Source organism: Oncorhynchus tshawytscha, unplaced genomic scaffold (assembly GCF_018296145.1).
Source record: "Oncorhynchus tshawytscha isolate Ot180627B unplaced genomic scaffold, Otsh_v2.0 Un_contig_3338_pilon_pilon, whole genome shotgun sequence".
NCBI lineage: Eukaryota > Metazoa > Chordata > Actinopteri > Salmoniformes > Salmonidae > Oncorhynchus > Oncorhynchus tshawytscha.
The window spans coordinates 87,501-102,500 of NW_024609575.1; the positions used below are offsets into that span (position 1 = coordinate 87,501).

Genomic DNA, 15,000 nt, shown 5'->3' on the forward strand with positions numbered 1-15,000 from the left:
GTGTTCTGTGTGTTCTGTGTGTTCTGTGTGTTCTGTGTGTTCTGTGTAGTTGTGTGTGTTCTATTCTGTGTGCATGTGTGTGCGTGTGTGTGTGCTGCGTGGTTGTGCGTATTATATTCTATGTGCATGTGTGTGCGTGCTGTGCGTGTGTTATTCTACAGTGTAACAGTTATTCTACAGTGTAACAGTTATTCTACAGTTATTCTACAGTGTAACAGTTATTCTACAGTGTAACAGTTATTCTACAGTGTAACAGTTATTCTACAGTGTAACAGTTATTCTACAGTTATTCTACAGTTATTCTACAGTGTAACAGTTATTCTACAGTTATTCTACAGTTATTCTACAGTGTAACAGTTATTCTACAGTGTAACAGTTATTCTACAGTTATTCTACAGTTATTCTACAGTGTAACAGTTATTCTACAGTGTAACAGTTATTCTACAGTGTAACAGTTATTCTACAGTTATTCTACAGTTATTCTACAGTGTAACAGTTATTCTACAGTGTAACAGTTATTCTACAGTGTAACAGTTATTCTACAGTTATTCTACAGTGTAACAGTTATTCTACAGTTATTCTACAGCTATTCTACAGTGTAACAGTTATTCTACAGTGTAACAGTTATTCTACAGTTATTCTACAGTTATTCTACAGTTATTCTACAGTGTAACAGTTATTCTACAGTTATTCTACAGTGTAACAGTTATTCTACAGTTATTCTACAGTTATTCTACAGTGTAACAGTTATTCTACAGTGTAACAGTTATTCTACAGTGTAACAGTTATTCTACAGTGTAACAGTTATTCTACAGTGTAACAGTTATTCTACAGTGTAACAGTTATTCTACAGTGTAACAGTTATTCTACAGTTATTCTACAGTTATTCTACAGTTATTCTACAGTGTAACAGTTATTCTACAGTTATTCTACAGTGTAACAGTTATTCTACAGTGTAACAGTTATTCTACAGTGTAACAGTTATTCTACAGTTATTCTACAGTGTAACAGTTATTCTACAGTTATTCTACAGTGTAACAGTTATTCTACAGTTATTCTACAGTTATTCTACAGTGTAACAGTTATTCTACAGTTATTCTACAGTGTAACAGTTATTCTACAGTTATTCTACAGTGTAACAGTTATTCTACAGTGTAACAGTTATTCTACAGTTATTCTACAGTTATTCTACAGTTATTCTACAGTGCAACAGTTATTCTACAGTGTAACAGTTATTCTACAGTTATTCTACAGTTATTCTACAGTGTAACAGTTATTCTACAGTGTAACAGTTATTCTACAGTGTAACAGCTATTATACAGTGTAACAGTTATTCTACAGTTATTCTACAGTTATTCTACAGTGTAACAGTTATTCTACAGTGTAACAGTTATTCTACAGTTATTCTACAGTTATTCTACAGTGTAACAGTTATTCTACAGTTATTCTACAGTTATTCTACAGTGTAACAGTTATTCTACAGTGTAACAGTTATTCTACAGTTATTCTACAGTTATTCTACAGTGTAACAGTTATTCTACAGTTATTCTACAGTTATTCTACAGTGTAACAGTTATTCTACAGTGTAACAGTTATTCTACAGTTATTCTACAGTGTAACAGTTATTCTACAGTTATTCTACAGTTATTCTACAGTGTAACAGTTATTCTACAGTGTAACAGTTATTCTACAGTTATTCAACAGTTATTCTACAGTTATTCTACAGTGTAACAGTTATTCTACAGTTATTCTACAGTGTAACAGTTATTCTACAGTTATTCTACAGTGTAACAGTTATTCTACAGTTATTCTACAGTTATTCTACAGTGTAACAGTTATTCTACAGTGTAACAGTTATTCTACAGTTATTCTACAGTTATTCTACAGTTATTCTACAGTTATTCTACAGTGTAACAGTTATTCTACAGTTATTCTACAGTGTAACAGTTATTCTACAGTGTAACAGTTATTCTACAGTGTAACAGTTATTCTACAGTTATTCTACAGTTATTCTACAGTGTAACAGTTATTCTACAGTTATTCTACAGTTATTCTACAGTGTAACAGTTATTCTACAGTGTAACAGTTATTCTACAGTTATTCTACAGTTATTCTACAGTTATTCTACAGTGCAACAGTTATTCTACAGTGTAACAGTTATTCTACAGTGTAACAGTTATTCTACAGTGTAACAGTTATTCTACAGTTATTCTACAGTTATTCTACAGTGTAACAGTTATTCTACAGTGTAACAGTTATTCTACAGTTATTCTACAGTGTAACAGTTATTCTACAGTGTAACAGTTATTCTACAGTGTAACAGTTATTCTACAGTGTAACAGTTATTCTACAGTTATTCTACAGTTATTCTACAGTTATTCTACAGTGTAACAGTTATTCTACAGTGTAACAGTTATTCTACAGTGTAACAGTTATTCTACAGTTATTCTACAGTGTAACAGTTATTCTACAGTTATTCTACAGTGTGTAACAGTTATTCTCCCTCCAGACTACAGAGAGAAGGAGGACATGTACGATGAGATCATCCACCTCAAGAAGGTAAAGAACCACACACACACACACACAGCAAAGATGTGTTTTAATAGTTAGGCAAGTTAGCTGGCTAACTGATTGCTCCTACTTTGTAGTAGGTGTTGGACATGTCGAACTTTATAGTAAATGGCAGAAATCTAATGGCTTTAACCCTGAACTCAGAGGAATTGATCAGGTCTGTTTGTTTCTCTCCAGAGTCTTCAGGCCCAGAAGTCCGAGAAGGACAGGATGAAGGCCAAACTACGGCGTCTGGAGGAGGACAAAACTAAGAAAGACAAGCAAATAGAACAGCTGTTGGATCCCACCAAGGTACCGACCCCCAGCAGCATCACCTCAGATCATACCAACCCCCAGCAGCATCACCTCAGATCATAGTGACCCCAGCAGCATCACCTCAGATCATACCAACCCCCAGCAGCATCACCTCAGATCATAGTGACCCCAGCAGCATCACCTCAGATCATACCAACCCCCAGCAGCATCACCTCAGATCATAGTGACCCCAGCAGCATCACCTCAGATCATGTTTGAATCAGCAGCATCACCTCAGATCAACTGACCCCCAGCAGCATCACCTCAGATCAGTAGGTGACCCCCAGCAGCATCACCTCAGATTATAGTGAAAGCAGCATCACCTCAGATTATTGACCCCCCAGCATCACTCAGATCATACTGACCCCCAGCAGCATCACCTCAGATCATACTGACCCCCAGCAGCATCACCTCAGATCATACTGACCCCCAGGACAGCATCACCTCAGATCATACTGACCCCCAGCAGCATCACCTCAGATCAACTGACCCCCAGCAGCATCACCTCAGATCATACTGACCCCCAGCAGCATCACAGAGTGACCCCCAGCAGCATCACCTCAGATCATACCTGACCCCCAGCAGCATCACCTCAGATCATACTGACCCCAGCAGCATCACCTCAGATCATACTGACCCCCAGCAGCATCACCTCAGATCATACTGACCCCCAGCAGCATCACCAGCATCAGATCATACTGACCCCAGCAGCATCACCTCAGATCATACTGACCCCCAGCAGCATCACCTCAGATCATAGTGACCCCCAGCAGCATCACCTCAGATCATAGTGACCCCCATCAGCATCACCTCAGATCATACTGACCCCCAGCAGCATCACCTCAGATCATACTGACCCCCAGCAGCATCACCTCAGATCATACTGACCCCCAGCAGCATCACCTCAGATCATACTGACCCCCAGCAGCATCACCTCAGATCATAGTGACCCCCAGCAGCATCACCTCAGATCATACTGACCCCCAGCAGCATCACCTCAGATCATAGGACCCCCAGCAGCATCACCTCAGTGACCCCAGCAGCATCACCTCAGATCATACTGACCCCCAGCAGCATCACCTCAGATCATACTGACCCCAGCAGCATCACCTCAGATCATACTGACCCCCAGCAGCATCACCTCAGATCATACTGACCCCCAGCAGCATCACCTCAGATCATACTGACCCCAGCAGCATCACCTCAGATCATACTGACCCCAGCAGCATCACCTGTAACAGATCATAGTGACCCCAGCAGCATCACCTCAGTCATACTGACCCCCAGCAGCATCACCTCAGATCATACCGACCCCCATCAGCATCACCTCAGATCATACTGACCCCCAGCAGCATCACCTCAGATCATACTGACCCCCAGCAGCATCACCTCAGATCATACTGACTCCGTGGAGGTCTCTGTAACAGATCATAGTGACTCCATGGAGGTCTCTGTAACAGATCGTAGTGACTCCGTGGAGGTCTCTGTAGCTGATCATTGTGACTCCATGGAGGTCTCTGTAACAGATCATAGTGGCTCCATGGATGTCTCTGTTACAGATCATAGTGACTCTGTGGAGGTCTCTGTAACAGATCATAGTGACTCCATGGCGGTCTCTGTAACAGATCATAGTGACTCCATGGAGGTCTCTGTAGCAGATCATTGTGACTCCATGGAGGTCTCTGTAGCTGATCATAGTGACTCCATGGAGGTCTCTGTAACAGATCATAGTGACTCCATGGAGGTCTCTGTAACAGATCATAGTGACTCCATGGAGGTCTCTGTAACAGATCATAGTGACTCCATGGAGGTCTCTGTAACAGATCATAGTGACTCCATGGAGGTCTCTGTAACAGATCATAGTGACACCATGGAGGTCTCTGTAACAGATCATAGTGACTCCATGGAGGTCTCTGTAGCAGATCATAGTGACTCCATGGAGGTCTCTGTAGCAGATCATAGTGACTCCACGAAGGTCTCTGTGGCAGATCATAGTGACTCCACGGAGGTCTCTGTAACAGATCATAGTGACTCAATGGAGGTCTCTGTAACAGATCATAGTGACTTCATTTAGGTCTCCGTAACAGATCATAGTGACTCCATGGAGGTCTCTGTAGCAGATCATTGTGACTCCATGGAGGTCTCTGTAGCTGATCATAGTGGCTCCATGGAGGTCTCTGTAACAGATCATAGTGACTCCATGGAGGTCTCTGTAACAGATCATAGTGACTCCATGGAGGTCTCTGTAGCAGATCATAGTGACTCCATGGAGGTCTCTGTAGCAGATCATAGTGACTCCATGGAGGTCTCTGTAGCTGATCATAGTGACTCCGCGGAGGTCTCTGTAGCAGATCATAGTTGCTCCATGGAGGTCTCTGTAGCTGATCATAGTGACTCCATGGAGGTCTCTGTAGCTGATCATAGTGACTCCATGGAGGTCTCTGTAGCTGATCATAGTGACTCCATGGAGGTCTCTGTAGCTGATCATAGTGACTCCGCAGAGGTCTCTGTAGCAGATCATAGTGACTCCATGGAGGTCTCTGTAGCTGATCATAGTGACTCCGCGGAGGTCTCTGTAGCAGATCATAGTTGCTCCATAGAGGTCTCTGTAACAGATCATAGTGACTCCATGGAGGTCTCTGTAGCAGATCATAGTGACTCCATAGAGGTCTCTGTAGCAGATCTGAGCCTGTTGTTTCCCCCCACAGGGACCGGAGTACACACTGAGTCTGGTGGACAAGAAACACCAGGGGAGCCTGGTAAGTGTCTGTGTGTGTCTGTGTGAGTGTGTGTGCGTGTATGTGTGTGTGAGTGTATGTGTGTGTTTGTGTTAGTGTGTGTGTGTGTGTGTTTGTGTTAGTGTGTGTGTCTGTGTGTGTCTGTGTGTGTGTGTGTGTGTGTCTGTGAGTGTGTCTGTGTGTGTGAGTGTGTCTGTGAGTGTGTGTGTGTGTCTGTGAGTGTGTGTGTGTGTGTCTGTGTGTGTGTGTGTGTGTGTGTGTCTGTGAGTGTGTCTGTGAGTGTGTCTGTGTGTGTGTCTGTGTGTGAGTGAGTGAGTGAGTGTGTGTGTTGTAGGAAGGTGTTGATTGACATGTCCTGTCCTGCAGGTTGTTAATGGACTGAAACAGAGAATCCTGAAGCTGGAACAGCAGTGTAGAGAGAAGGAGAACACTGTGACGTAAGTCTGTCTGTCTCTCTGTGCCTGTCTGTCGGCCGGCCTGTCTGTCTGTGCCTGTCTGTGTATCTGTCTGCCGGCCTGTGTGTCTGTCTGCCGGCCGGTCTGTCTGTGCCTGTCTGTGTATCTGTCTGCCGGCCTGTGTGTCTGTCTGCCGGCCGGATTGTCTGTCTGTGCCTGTCTGTGTATCTGTCTGCCGGCCTGTGTGTCTGTCTGCCGGCCGGTCTGTCTGTCTGTGCCTGTCTTACTGCCAGCCTGTCTGTCTGTCTGTCTCTTTCTATATTTATTCATTAGACACTTTTTGCAGAATGAAATGTTGAGATGCAGCATCTCGTTTTCCAGAGATGGGAAACTCCATCACTAATAGATGATGTATCGTTGTTATAAAACCAAGATGAGTCATCTTCGACCTGTCATTTCCTGTTGTAACAGCAAACTGCAGAGTGAGCTGCAGACCACTAATCTGGAGGAGTTGAAGATCACAGTGGAGACCTACTTTGAGGAGGTACATCTTTGCTCTCCGTACTCGTGCAGTTAGATGTTGTATTTCTACTTGAACGTGATCTTTTCTGGTCCTAACGTGTGTGTGTGTGTGTGTGTGTGTGTGTGTGTGTGTGTGTGTGTGTGTGTGTGTGTGTATTCTCCAGATTCAGAGACTGAGGATGATATTGGATGCAACAGAGAAAAGGTACAGAAAGTTTAAGAAAATGTACATTTTAGTCACTTAACACAACCTCTTGTGCAAGGCTCCTGTCTGTCACCCTAATAACACAACCTGTAACCATAGGCTCCCTGCCTGCCACCCTAATAACACAACCTCTGAGGACTGGCTCCCTGTCTGATCACCCTAACAGAGAAAAGGTACAGAAAGTTAATAACACAACCTCTTAACCATTTAGGCTCCCTCACCCTAATAACACAACCTCTTAACCGCTAGGCTCACCCTGTCTGTCACCCTAATAACACAACCTCTTAACCACTAGGCTCCCTGCCACCCTAATAACACAACCTCTTAACCCTAGGCCACCCTAATAACACAACCTCTTAACCACTAGGCTCCCTGTCTGTCACCCTAATAACACAACCTCTTAACCGCTAGGCTCCTGTCTGTCACCCTAATAACACAACCTCTTAACCACAGGCTCCCTCTTAACCCTAATAAGGCTAACCCTAGGCTCCCTGTCTGTCACCCTAATAACACAACCTCTTAACCGCTAGGCTCCTGTCTGTCACCCTAATAACACACAACCTCTTAACCGCTAGGCTCCCTGTCTGTCACCCTAATAACACAACCTCTTAACCTGCTAAGGCTCCCTGCCACCCTAATAACACAACCTCTTAACCGCTAGGCTCCCTGTCTGTCACCCTAATAACACAACCTCTTAACCGCTAGGCTCCCTGCCACCCTAATAACACAACCTCTTAACCGCTAGGCTCCCTGTCTGTCACCCTAATAACTCCTTTCTCTCTCTCTCTCTCTCTCTCTCTCTATTCTCTCTCTCATCTCCCTCTGTAGCAGTAGAACAGAGAGTAAAGGTTCTCAGAGGAAGCAGAAGGTTCTAAGCTCTACGGTTCTGCGTCTATCAGAGAACCTTAAACAGCTACAGCAGGAGAACCACACACTGAAAGAGGAACTCAACACAGACAGCCCAGCCAGTGGGCTGAAAGGTTCTCTCTTTCTCACACACACACACACTTTGAGAAAATCAACACAACACAGCAGGGTCAAAGGTTAAATAACAAAATGTCCCAATCTCTGGTATTCATAGTATTTCTAGTCGATGATTTGTTGTTGTGTTTCAGCCTACAAAGACTGGAGCAGACAGAGAGTGTTGAGGAGACTGGTGGAGCTGGAGAGGGTGAGTAGATGGAATCTTTCTCCTGTCTCCGCCTCCGTCTCCTGGTTGGTCCAGTGGAATGGAGGGAGTAACCTAGGCTTTATCTCAGGGGGATAACACAGTCTGGTGGCTCACAAACACACACACGTTAACCCTCCCTTCCTGTCTTAGAGGTTAGAGGAGGGGAGCAGAGCCCCGGCCAGGAGGAGTGGGGTGGACAGACTGGTCCAGACGGACCACCACACCACACCCACGGAGACAGGGGTTGCTACGTCGCCGGGGATAACCACCATAACAACGGAAGGGGGCGTTGCAGTGGTAAACACCCAACAGGAAGGGGAGGGGTTTGTCCCTCTGAAGGGGTGTGTCAGACAACTGGAGCAGGAGAAGGCGGAGCTACAGGAGACGCTGACCGATAGAGAGTAAGAGAGACGCTACTATGACTACAGCAATGCAGTATGGGAAATTGAAATTGGAAATCACCAGTGATTGCCATAGAATGTTTGATATTGAGTTATTGGTGTTCTTAGTTTTGAGAATATGTTTAGAATCTTCTGTTTTCAGACGGGAGCTGAGACGACTGATGGCCGAATCTTCTGTTTTCAGACGGGAGCTGAGACGACTGATGGCCGAATCTTCTGTTTTCAGACGGGAGCTGAGACGACTGATGGCCGAATCTTCTGTTTTCAGACGGGAGCTGAGACGACTGATGGCTGAATCTTCTGTTTTCAGACGGGAGCTGAGACGACTGATGGCGAATCTTCTGTTTTCAGACAGGAGCTGAGACGACTGATGGCCGAATCTTCTGTTTTCAGACGGGAGCTGAGACGACTGATGGCCGAATCTTCTGTTTTCAGGCGGGAGCTGAGCTGACGACTGATGGCGAATCTTCTGTTTTCAGACGGGAGCTGAGACGACTGATGGCCGAATCTTCTGTTTTCAGACGGGAGCTGAGACGACTGATGGCCGAATCTTCTGTTTTCAGACAGGAGCTGAGACGACTGATGGCCGAATCTTCTGTTTTCAGACAGGAGCTGAGACGACTGAGGGCTGAAAGAGAGCAGGAAGAGAAAGAGACGGAGAGGAGGAAGAATGAACGAAGGAGTGAACATGAGAAGGAAACACGACTCCACCTGTATGTATCTCCCAGTTCAACACTCCTATACAATGAATGGTGTTTCCATCCAATATGACAGAAATACTACTTGGAACTGTTTACTACAGGCTTATAACCACTGTGACATGGCCCACAGAGGTTGTATGGACACTTCTTCTCTCTTGTGTGTCTGCGCCACGACGTTGCCACGGAAACCTTTCTACCCGTCTGATTCTCCTCCTTGTTCCAGACTGGAGATAGAACAGCTGACCGTGAAGATACAGTCTCTGGAGGAGGAGAAGAAGAGATGGACTGAAGAAGAACAGAACCAGGAGAACCGGAAGGAGAACCCAGCAGGGAGGGAGGAGAAGGAAAGAGAGGAGAGGGAAGAACAGAACCAGGAGAACCGGAAGGAGAACCCAGCAGGGAGGGAGGAGAAGGAAAGAGAGGAGAGGGAAGAACAGAACCAGGAGAAGGAAAGGGCAGCTAGGGTGATCCAGAAAGAGTGGCTGGAGCACAGAGAAAGGGTAACTAACTAACTACTGTAACTAACTCACCACTGTAACTAACTACCCAGAAACAGAGTGGCTGGAGCACAGAGACAGGGTAACTAACTAACTACTGTAACACACTAACTACTGTAACTAACTACTGTAACTAACTCACTACTGTAACTAACTAACTAATTACTGTAACTAAAAGGGGGGGCACTCTTGACCCAAACTGCTACAGACCTATATCTATCCTACCCTGCCTTTCTAAGGTCTTCGAAAGCCAAGTCAACAAACAGATTACCGACCATTTCGAATCTCACCATACCTTCTCTGCTATGCAATCTGGTTTCAGAGCTGGTCATGGGTCCACCTCAGCCACGCTCAAGGTCCTAAATGACATCTTAACCGCCATCGATAAGAAACAATACTGTGCAGCCGTATTCATTGACCTGGCCAAGGCTTTCGACTCTGTCAATCACCACATCCTCATCGGCAGACTCGACAGCCTTGGTTTCTCAAATGACTGCCTTGCCTGGTTCACCAACGACTTCTCTGATAGAGTTCAGTGTGTCAAATCGGAGGGTCTGCTGTCCGGACCTCTGGCAGTCTCTATGGGGGTGCCACAGGGTTCAATTCTTGGACCGACTCTCTTCTCTGTATACATCAATGATGTCGCTCTTGCTGCTGGTGAGTCTCTGATCCACCTCTACGCAGACGACACCATTCTGTATACTTCTGGCTCTTCTTTGGACACTGTGCTAACAACCATCCAGGCAAGCTTCAATGCCATACAACTCTCCTTCCGTGGCCTCCAATTGCTCTTAAATATAAGTAAAACTAAATGCATGCTCTTCAACCGATTGCTACCTGCACCTACCCGCCTGTCCAACATCACTACTCTGGACGGCTCTGACTTAGAATACGTGGACAACTACAAATACCTAGGTGTCTGGTTAGACTGTAAACTCTCCTTCCAGACCCATATCAAACATCTCTAATCCAAAGTTAAATCTAGAATTGGCTTCCTATTTCGCAACAAAGCATCCTTCACTCATGCTGCCAAACATACCCTTGTAAAACTGACCATCCTACCGATCCTTGACTTTGGCGATGTAATTTACAAAATAGCCTCCAATACCCTACTCAACAAATTGGATGCAGTCTATCACAGTGCAATCCGTTTTGTCACCAAAGCCCCATATACTACCCACCATTGCGACCTGTACACTCTCGTTGGCTGGCCCTCGCTTCATACTCGTCGCCAAACCCACTGGCTCCAGGTCATCTACAAGACCCTGTTAGGTAAAGTCCCCCCTTATCTCAGCTCGCTGGTCACCATAGCATCTCCCACCTGTAGCACGCGCTCCAGCAGGTATATCTCTCTAGTCACCCCCAAAACCAATTCTTTCTTTGGCCGCCTCTCCTTCCAGTTCTCTGCTGCCAATGACTGGAACGAACTACAAAAATCTCTGAAACTGGAAACACTTATCTCCCTCACTAGCTTTAAGCACCAACTGTCAGAGCAGCTCACAGATTACTGCCCAAACAACTACCTCTTTCCCAACTGTATTTAATAAATTTATTTATTTTGCTCCTTTGCACCCCATTATTTTTATTTCTACTTTGCACATTCTTCCATTGCAAATCTACCATTCCAGTGTTTTACTTGCTATATTGTATTTACTTTGCCACCATGGCCTTTTTTGCCTTTACCTCCCTTATCTCACCTCATTTGCTCACATCGTATATAGACTTGTTTATACTGTATTATTGACTGTATGTTTGTTTTACTCCATGTGTAACTCTGTGTTGTTGTATCTGTCGAACTGCTTTGCTTTATCTTGGCCAGGTCGCAATTGTAAATGAGAACTTGTTCTCAACTTGCCTACCTTGTTAAATAAAGGTGAAATAAAAATAAAAATAAATTAACTAACTAACCATAAACAAACATTTTAAATAGTTAATCTAAATAAGTTGTTGTACCTGCCAGCTGCTACCACAGAACGGGAAGGAAGACCAATATCCTATGGACTAATAAAGTACATTTCTCTCTCTCTCTCTCTCTCTCCCTCCTCTCTTTCTTTCTCTCTCTCTCTCTCTCTCTCTCTCTCTCTCTCCTCCCTCCTCTCTCCTCTCTCTCCCTCTTCTCTCTCCCTCCTCTCTCCTCTCCCTCCTCTCCCCTCTCCCTCCTCCCTCCTCTCTCTCTCTCTCTTCCCCTCTCTCCCTCCTCTCTCCTCTCTCTCCCTCTTCTCTCTCCTCCTCCTCTCTCCCTCTCTCTCTTCTCTCTCCCTCCTCTCTCCTCCCTCCTCTCTCTCCTCCCTCCTCCTCCCTCTCCCCTCCTCTCTCTCTCTCATCCCCCTCCCTCCCCCTCTCTCTCTCTCTCTCTCTCTCTCTCTCTCTCTCTCTCTCTCTCCTCTCTCTCCCCCTCTCTCTCTCTCTCTCTCTCCCCCTCCTCTCTCCTCTCTCTCGCTCTCCTCTCTCTCGCTCTCCTCTCTCTCGCCCTCCTCCTCTCTCCCCCTCCTCCTCCTCTCTCTCTCTCTCTCTCTCCTCCTCCTCTCTCCCCCTCCTCTCTCTCCCCCTCCCCCAGGACACAGTGTTGGTCCAGTCAGCAATAAGAGGACATCTCCTCAGACAGAGCCAGATAGCTCACCTCCGAGACACACACACCAGCACTCTCAGCAAGGTCTCTCTCTCTCACACACACACACACACACACACACACACACACACACACACACACACACACACACACACACACACACACACACACAGAGACACACACACACACACCTACAATGTTTGTGGGGTGGCAGGTAGCTTAGTGGTTACAGTGTTGGACAAGTAACCGAAAGGTTGCAAGATCAAATCCCCGAGCTGACCAGGTAAAACTCTGTCGTTCTGCCCCTGAACAAGGCAGTTAACCCACTGTTCCTCGGTAGGCTATCATTGAAAATAAGAATACATTTTTAAGAACTGACTTGCCTAGTTAAATAAAGGTAAAATATTTATATATTGTTTTAAATGTTGTAGTTCAACCAAATTGCCACTGAGGGGCACTGTTTCCCCGTATTTACAATAGGTATCTATAGAGTAGAGGGAGTTTGCCCTAATTAGGCTCTGATATAGGAGTTACTATTTAATGTTTCATTTCCAGAATGGCCAATCACAGCGCGGCAGTGATGTTACCTCCCGTGTGGAGGATGGGGAGCTGGTTGCCGTGACGCTGATCCAGTCTGTGTTCCGAGGTCACCTGACACGCAGCGCACTAATGACGGAGAGGTGACACACACCACCACACACAGTTCTGACATTGCGTCTGTGTGTGTATTGTGTTGTATAACTGTGTGTGTGTTGTGTTGTACAACTGTGTGTGTGTGTTGTGTTGTATAACTGTGTGTGTGTGTTGTGTTGTATAACTGTGTGTGTGTATTGTGTTGTATAACTGTGTGTGTGTATTGTGTTGTATAACTGTGTGTTTGTATTGTGTTGTATAACTGTGTGTTGTGTTGTGTTGTATAACTGTGTGTTTGTGTTGTGTTGTATTACTGTGTGTGTGTATTGTGTTGTACAACTGTGTGTGTGTATTGTGTTGTATAACTGTGTGTGTGTATTGTGTTGTATAACTGTGTGTAAGTGTATTGTGTTGTATAACTGTGTTGTGTTGTAACTGTGTGTTTGTATTGTGTTGTATAACTGTGTTGTGTGTTGTATAACTGTGTGTGTGTATTGTGTTGTATAACTGTGTGTTTGTGTTGTGTTGTATAACTGTGTGTGTATTGTGTTGTACAACTGTGTTGTGTTGTATAACTGTGTGTTTGTGTGTTGTATAACTGTGTGTGTGTATTGTGTTGTACAACTGTGTTGTGTTGTATAACTGTGTGTTTGTGTTGTGTTGTATAACTGTGTGTTGTATTGTGTTGTATAACTGTGTGTTTGTATTGTGTTGTATTACTGTGTGTGTGTGTTGTGTTGTATTACTGTGTGTGTGTGTTGTGTTGTATTACTGTGTGTGTGTATTGTGTTGTATAACTGTGTGTGTGTATTGTGTTGTATAACTGTGTGTTTGTAGCTCTGAGTCTCCAGCCTCTCCTCCCTGTGGACCCACACCAGCTCCTAGAAGAGTCCCCTCTGCCCCTTCAACACACACTCCCAGCAACACAGGTGAGATATACACACACACACACACACACACACACACACACACACACACACCCCCACACACACACACACACTGAATCTGACACCTTGGTGGCACAACGCTGACTGAAGGACAAATCAGGATTTGAAAGTGTGTGTGTGTGTGTGTGTGTGTGTGTGTGTATTAGCCCTTCCAGGCAGTGATGTAGATGAAGATGTAACGGAGCTGAGTGAGGAAGATCCCTGGCCTGTCTCTAACACACTGTCCAACAGGAGGAGACTCACACCAGGTATGCTGTCTGTGGATATATACGTATATATATTTATAATATGTGTTCCTGTGCTTCTGTGTGTGTTTCTGTGTGTGTGTGGATATACATATTTATAGTGTGTGTGTGTGTGTGTGTGTGTATGTGTGTGTATAATATATGTGTGTGTGTTCCTGTGCTTCTGTGTGTGTATATATAATGTGTGTGTATATAATGTATGTGTGTGTATATAATGTGTTCCTGTGCCTCTGTGTGTGTATATATAATGTGTGCGTGTGTATATAATGTGTTCCTGTGCCTCTGTGTGTGTATATATAATGTGTGTGTGTGTATATAATGTGTTCCTGTGCTTCGCCTATAGCCCAACTACAGCTCCACCCACCTCCAGATTCCAAGGTTGCTAAGGCGATGGACTCTGAGGATTCCGACGATGACATCATCGTGTCTCCGTCTCGTCTCGTAGGAAGGAGAGAAGAAATCTACTTCTAGACCAGAGCATTGCACTATGGGATATGAAGTGTGTGTGTGTGTGTGTGTAGCTGGGTATGCAGGCTTTTACTCCAGCCCTACACCAGATTCAATCAAGGTCCAGAGGAGATGCTGATAAGTAGAACCAAGTGTGTTTTGGTAGTGCAGGGCTGGAACGAAGTCCTGCACATGCAGTAGCTCTCCGGGAGGGGAGTGGTTGTTGGTGTCAGGGCTCTAATAATAATGATAATGATAATAATGATAATCCTGAACATATCCAGGAGGGTTTCTTGGCCAGCTCTCTGCCCAATAAATCTCCGTTCTGATACAGATCGTTTTTTATGTTGCCAAAGTGCCTGAGTGCTGTATATAGATTATTGATGGTCATAAACAAAGTTATAAATCATGGAGTTTATTGGAGAATGAGCGACTTTTAAAACATGTCTATCAATATAAACACTGCTGATTCAAACTGTGAAATTATTATCATATTCTACTGCAATATGACGCTCAGAGGAGAGTGTGTGCGCGCGTGATCGTGCCTTGAATTGTGTTTATTATAATAGCTGTAATCCATGAAAATAATGTTTTATCTGATTAAATGAGTATCTTTCCTTGTATGGTAAAACACTTCAGAGGTCATGGTGTTTCTTCGTTTTTT

At 44.6% G+C, this 15,000-nt stretch overlaps 1 protein-coding gene across 5 annotated transcripts in view; it reads left to right on the forward strand.

Annotated features, from left to right (window-relative positions):
• Positions 1 to 14,969, forward strand: part of iqce (IQ motif containing E) — a 21,220-nt gene extending 6,251 nt beyond the window's left edge. For 4 of the 5 annotated variants that reach the window (XM_042316001.1, XM_042316004.1, XM_042316005.1 and 1 more), the window contains 16 exons: positions 2,510 to 2,559; positions 2,749 to 2,862; positions 5,574 to 5,624; positions 5,970 to 6,040; positions 6,470 to 6,542; positions 6,685 to 6,725; positions 7,554 to 7,705; positions 7,841 to 7,896; positions 8,047 to 8,297; positions 8,861 to 9,010; positions 9,222 to 9,498; positions 12,053 to 12,148; positions 12,620 to 12,744; positions 13,535 to 13,626; positions 13,791 to 13,892; positions 14,233 to 14,969. In XM_042316001.1, the coding sequence (XP_042171935.1) occupies positions 2,510 to 2,559; positions 2,749 to 2,862; positions 5,574 to 5,624; positions 5,970 to 6,040; positions 6,470 to 6,542; positions 6,685 to 6,725; positions 7,554 to 7,705; positions 7,841 to 7,896; positions 8,047 to 8,297; positions 8,861 to 9,010; positions 9,222 to 9,498; positions 12,053 to 12,148; positions 12,620 to 12,744; positions 13,535 to 13,626; positions 13,791 to 13,892; positions 14,233 to 14,360 (1,829 nt within the window). In that variant the 3' untranslated portion in view covers positions 14,361 to 14,969. The remainder of the gene's footprint in view (positions 1 to 2,509; positions 2,560 to 2,748; positions 2,863 to 5,573; positions 5,625 to 5,969; positions 6,041 to 6,469; positions 6,543 to 6,684; positions 6,726 to 7,553; positions 7,706 to 7,840; positions 7,897 to 8,046; positions 8,298 to 8,860; positions 9,011 to 9,221; positions 9,499 to 12,052; positions 12,149 to 12,619; positions 12,745 to 13,534; positions 13,627 to 13,790; positions 13,893 to 14,232) is intronic. The other variant, XM_042316003.1, reaches the window with a different exon arrangement.
• The last annotated feature ends 31 nt before the right edge of the window (positions 14,970 to 15,000 follow it).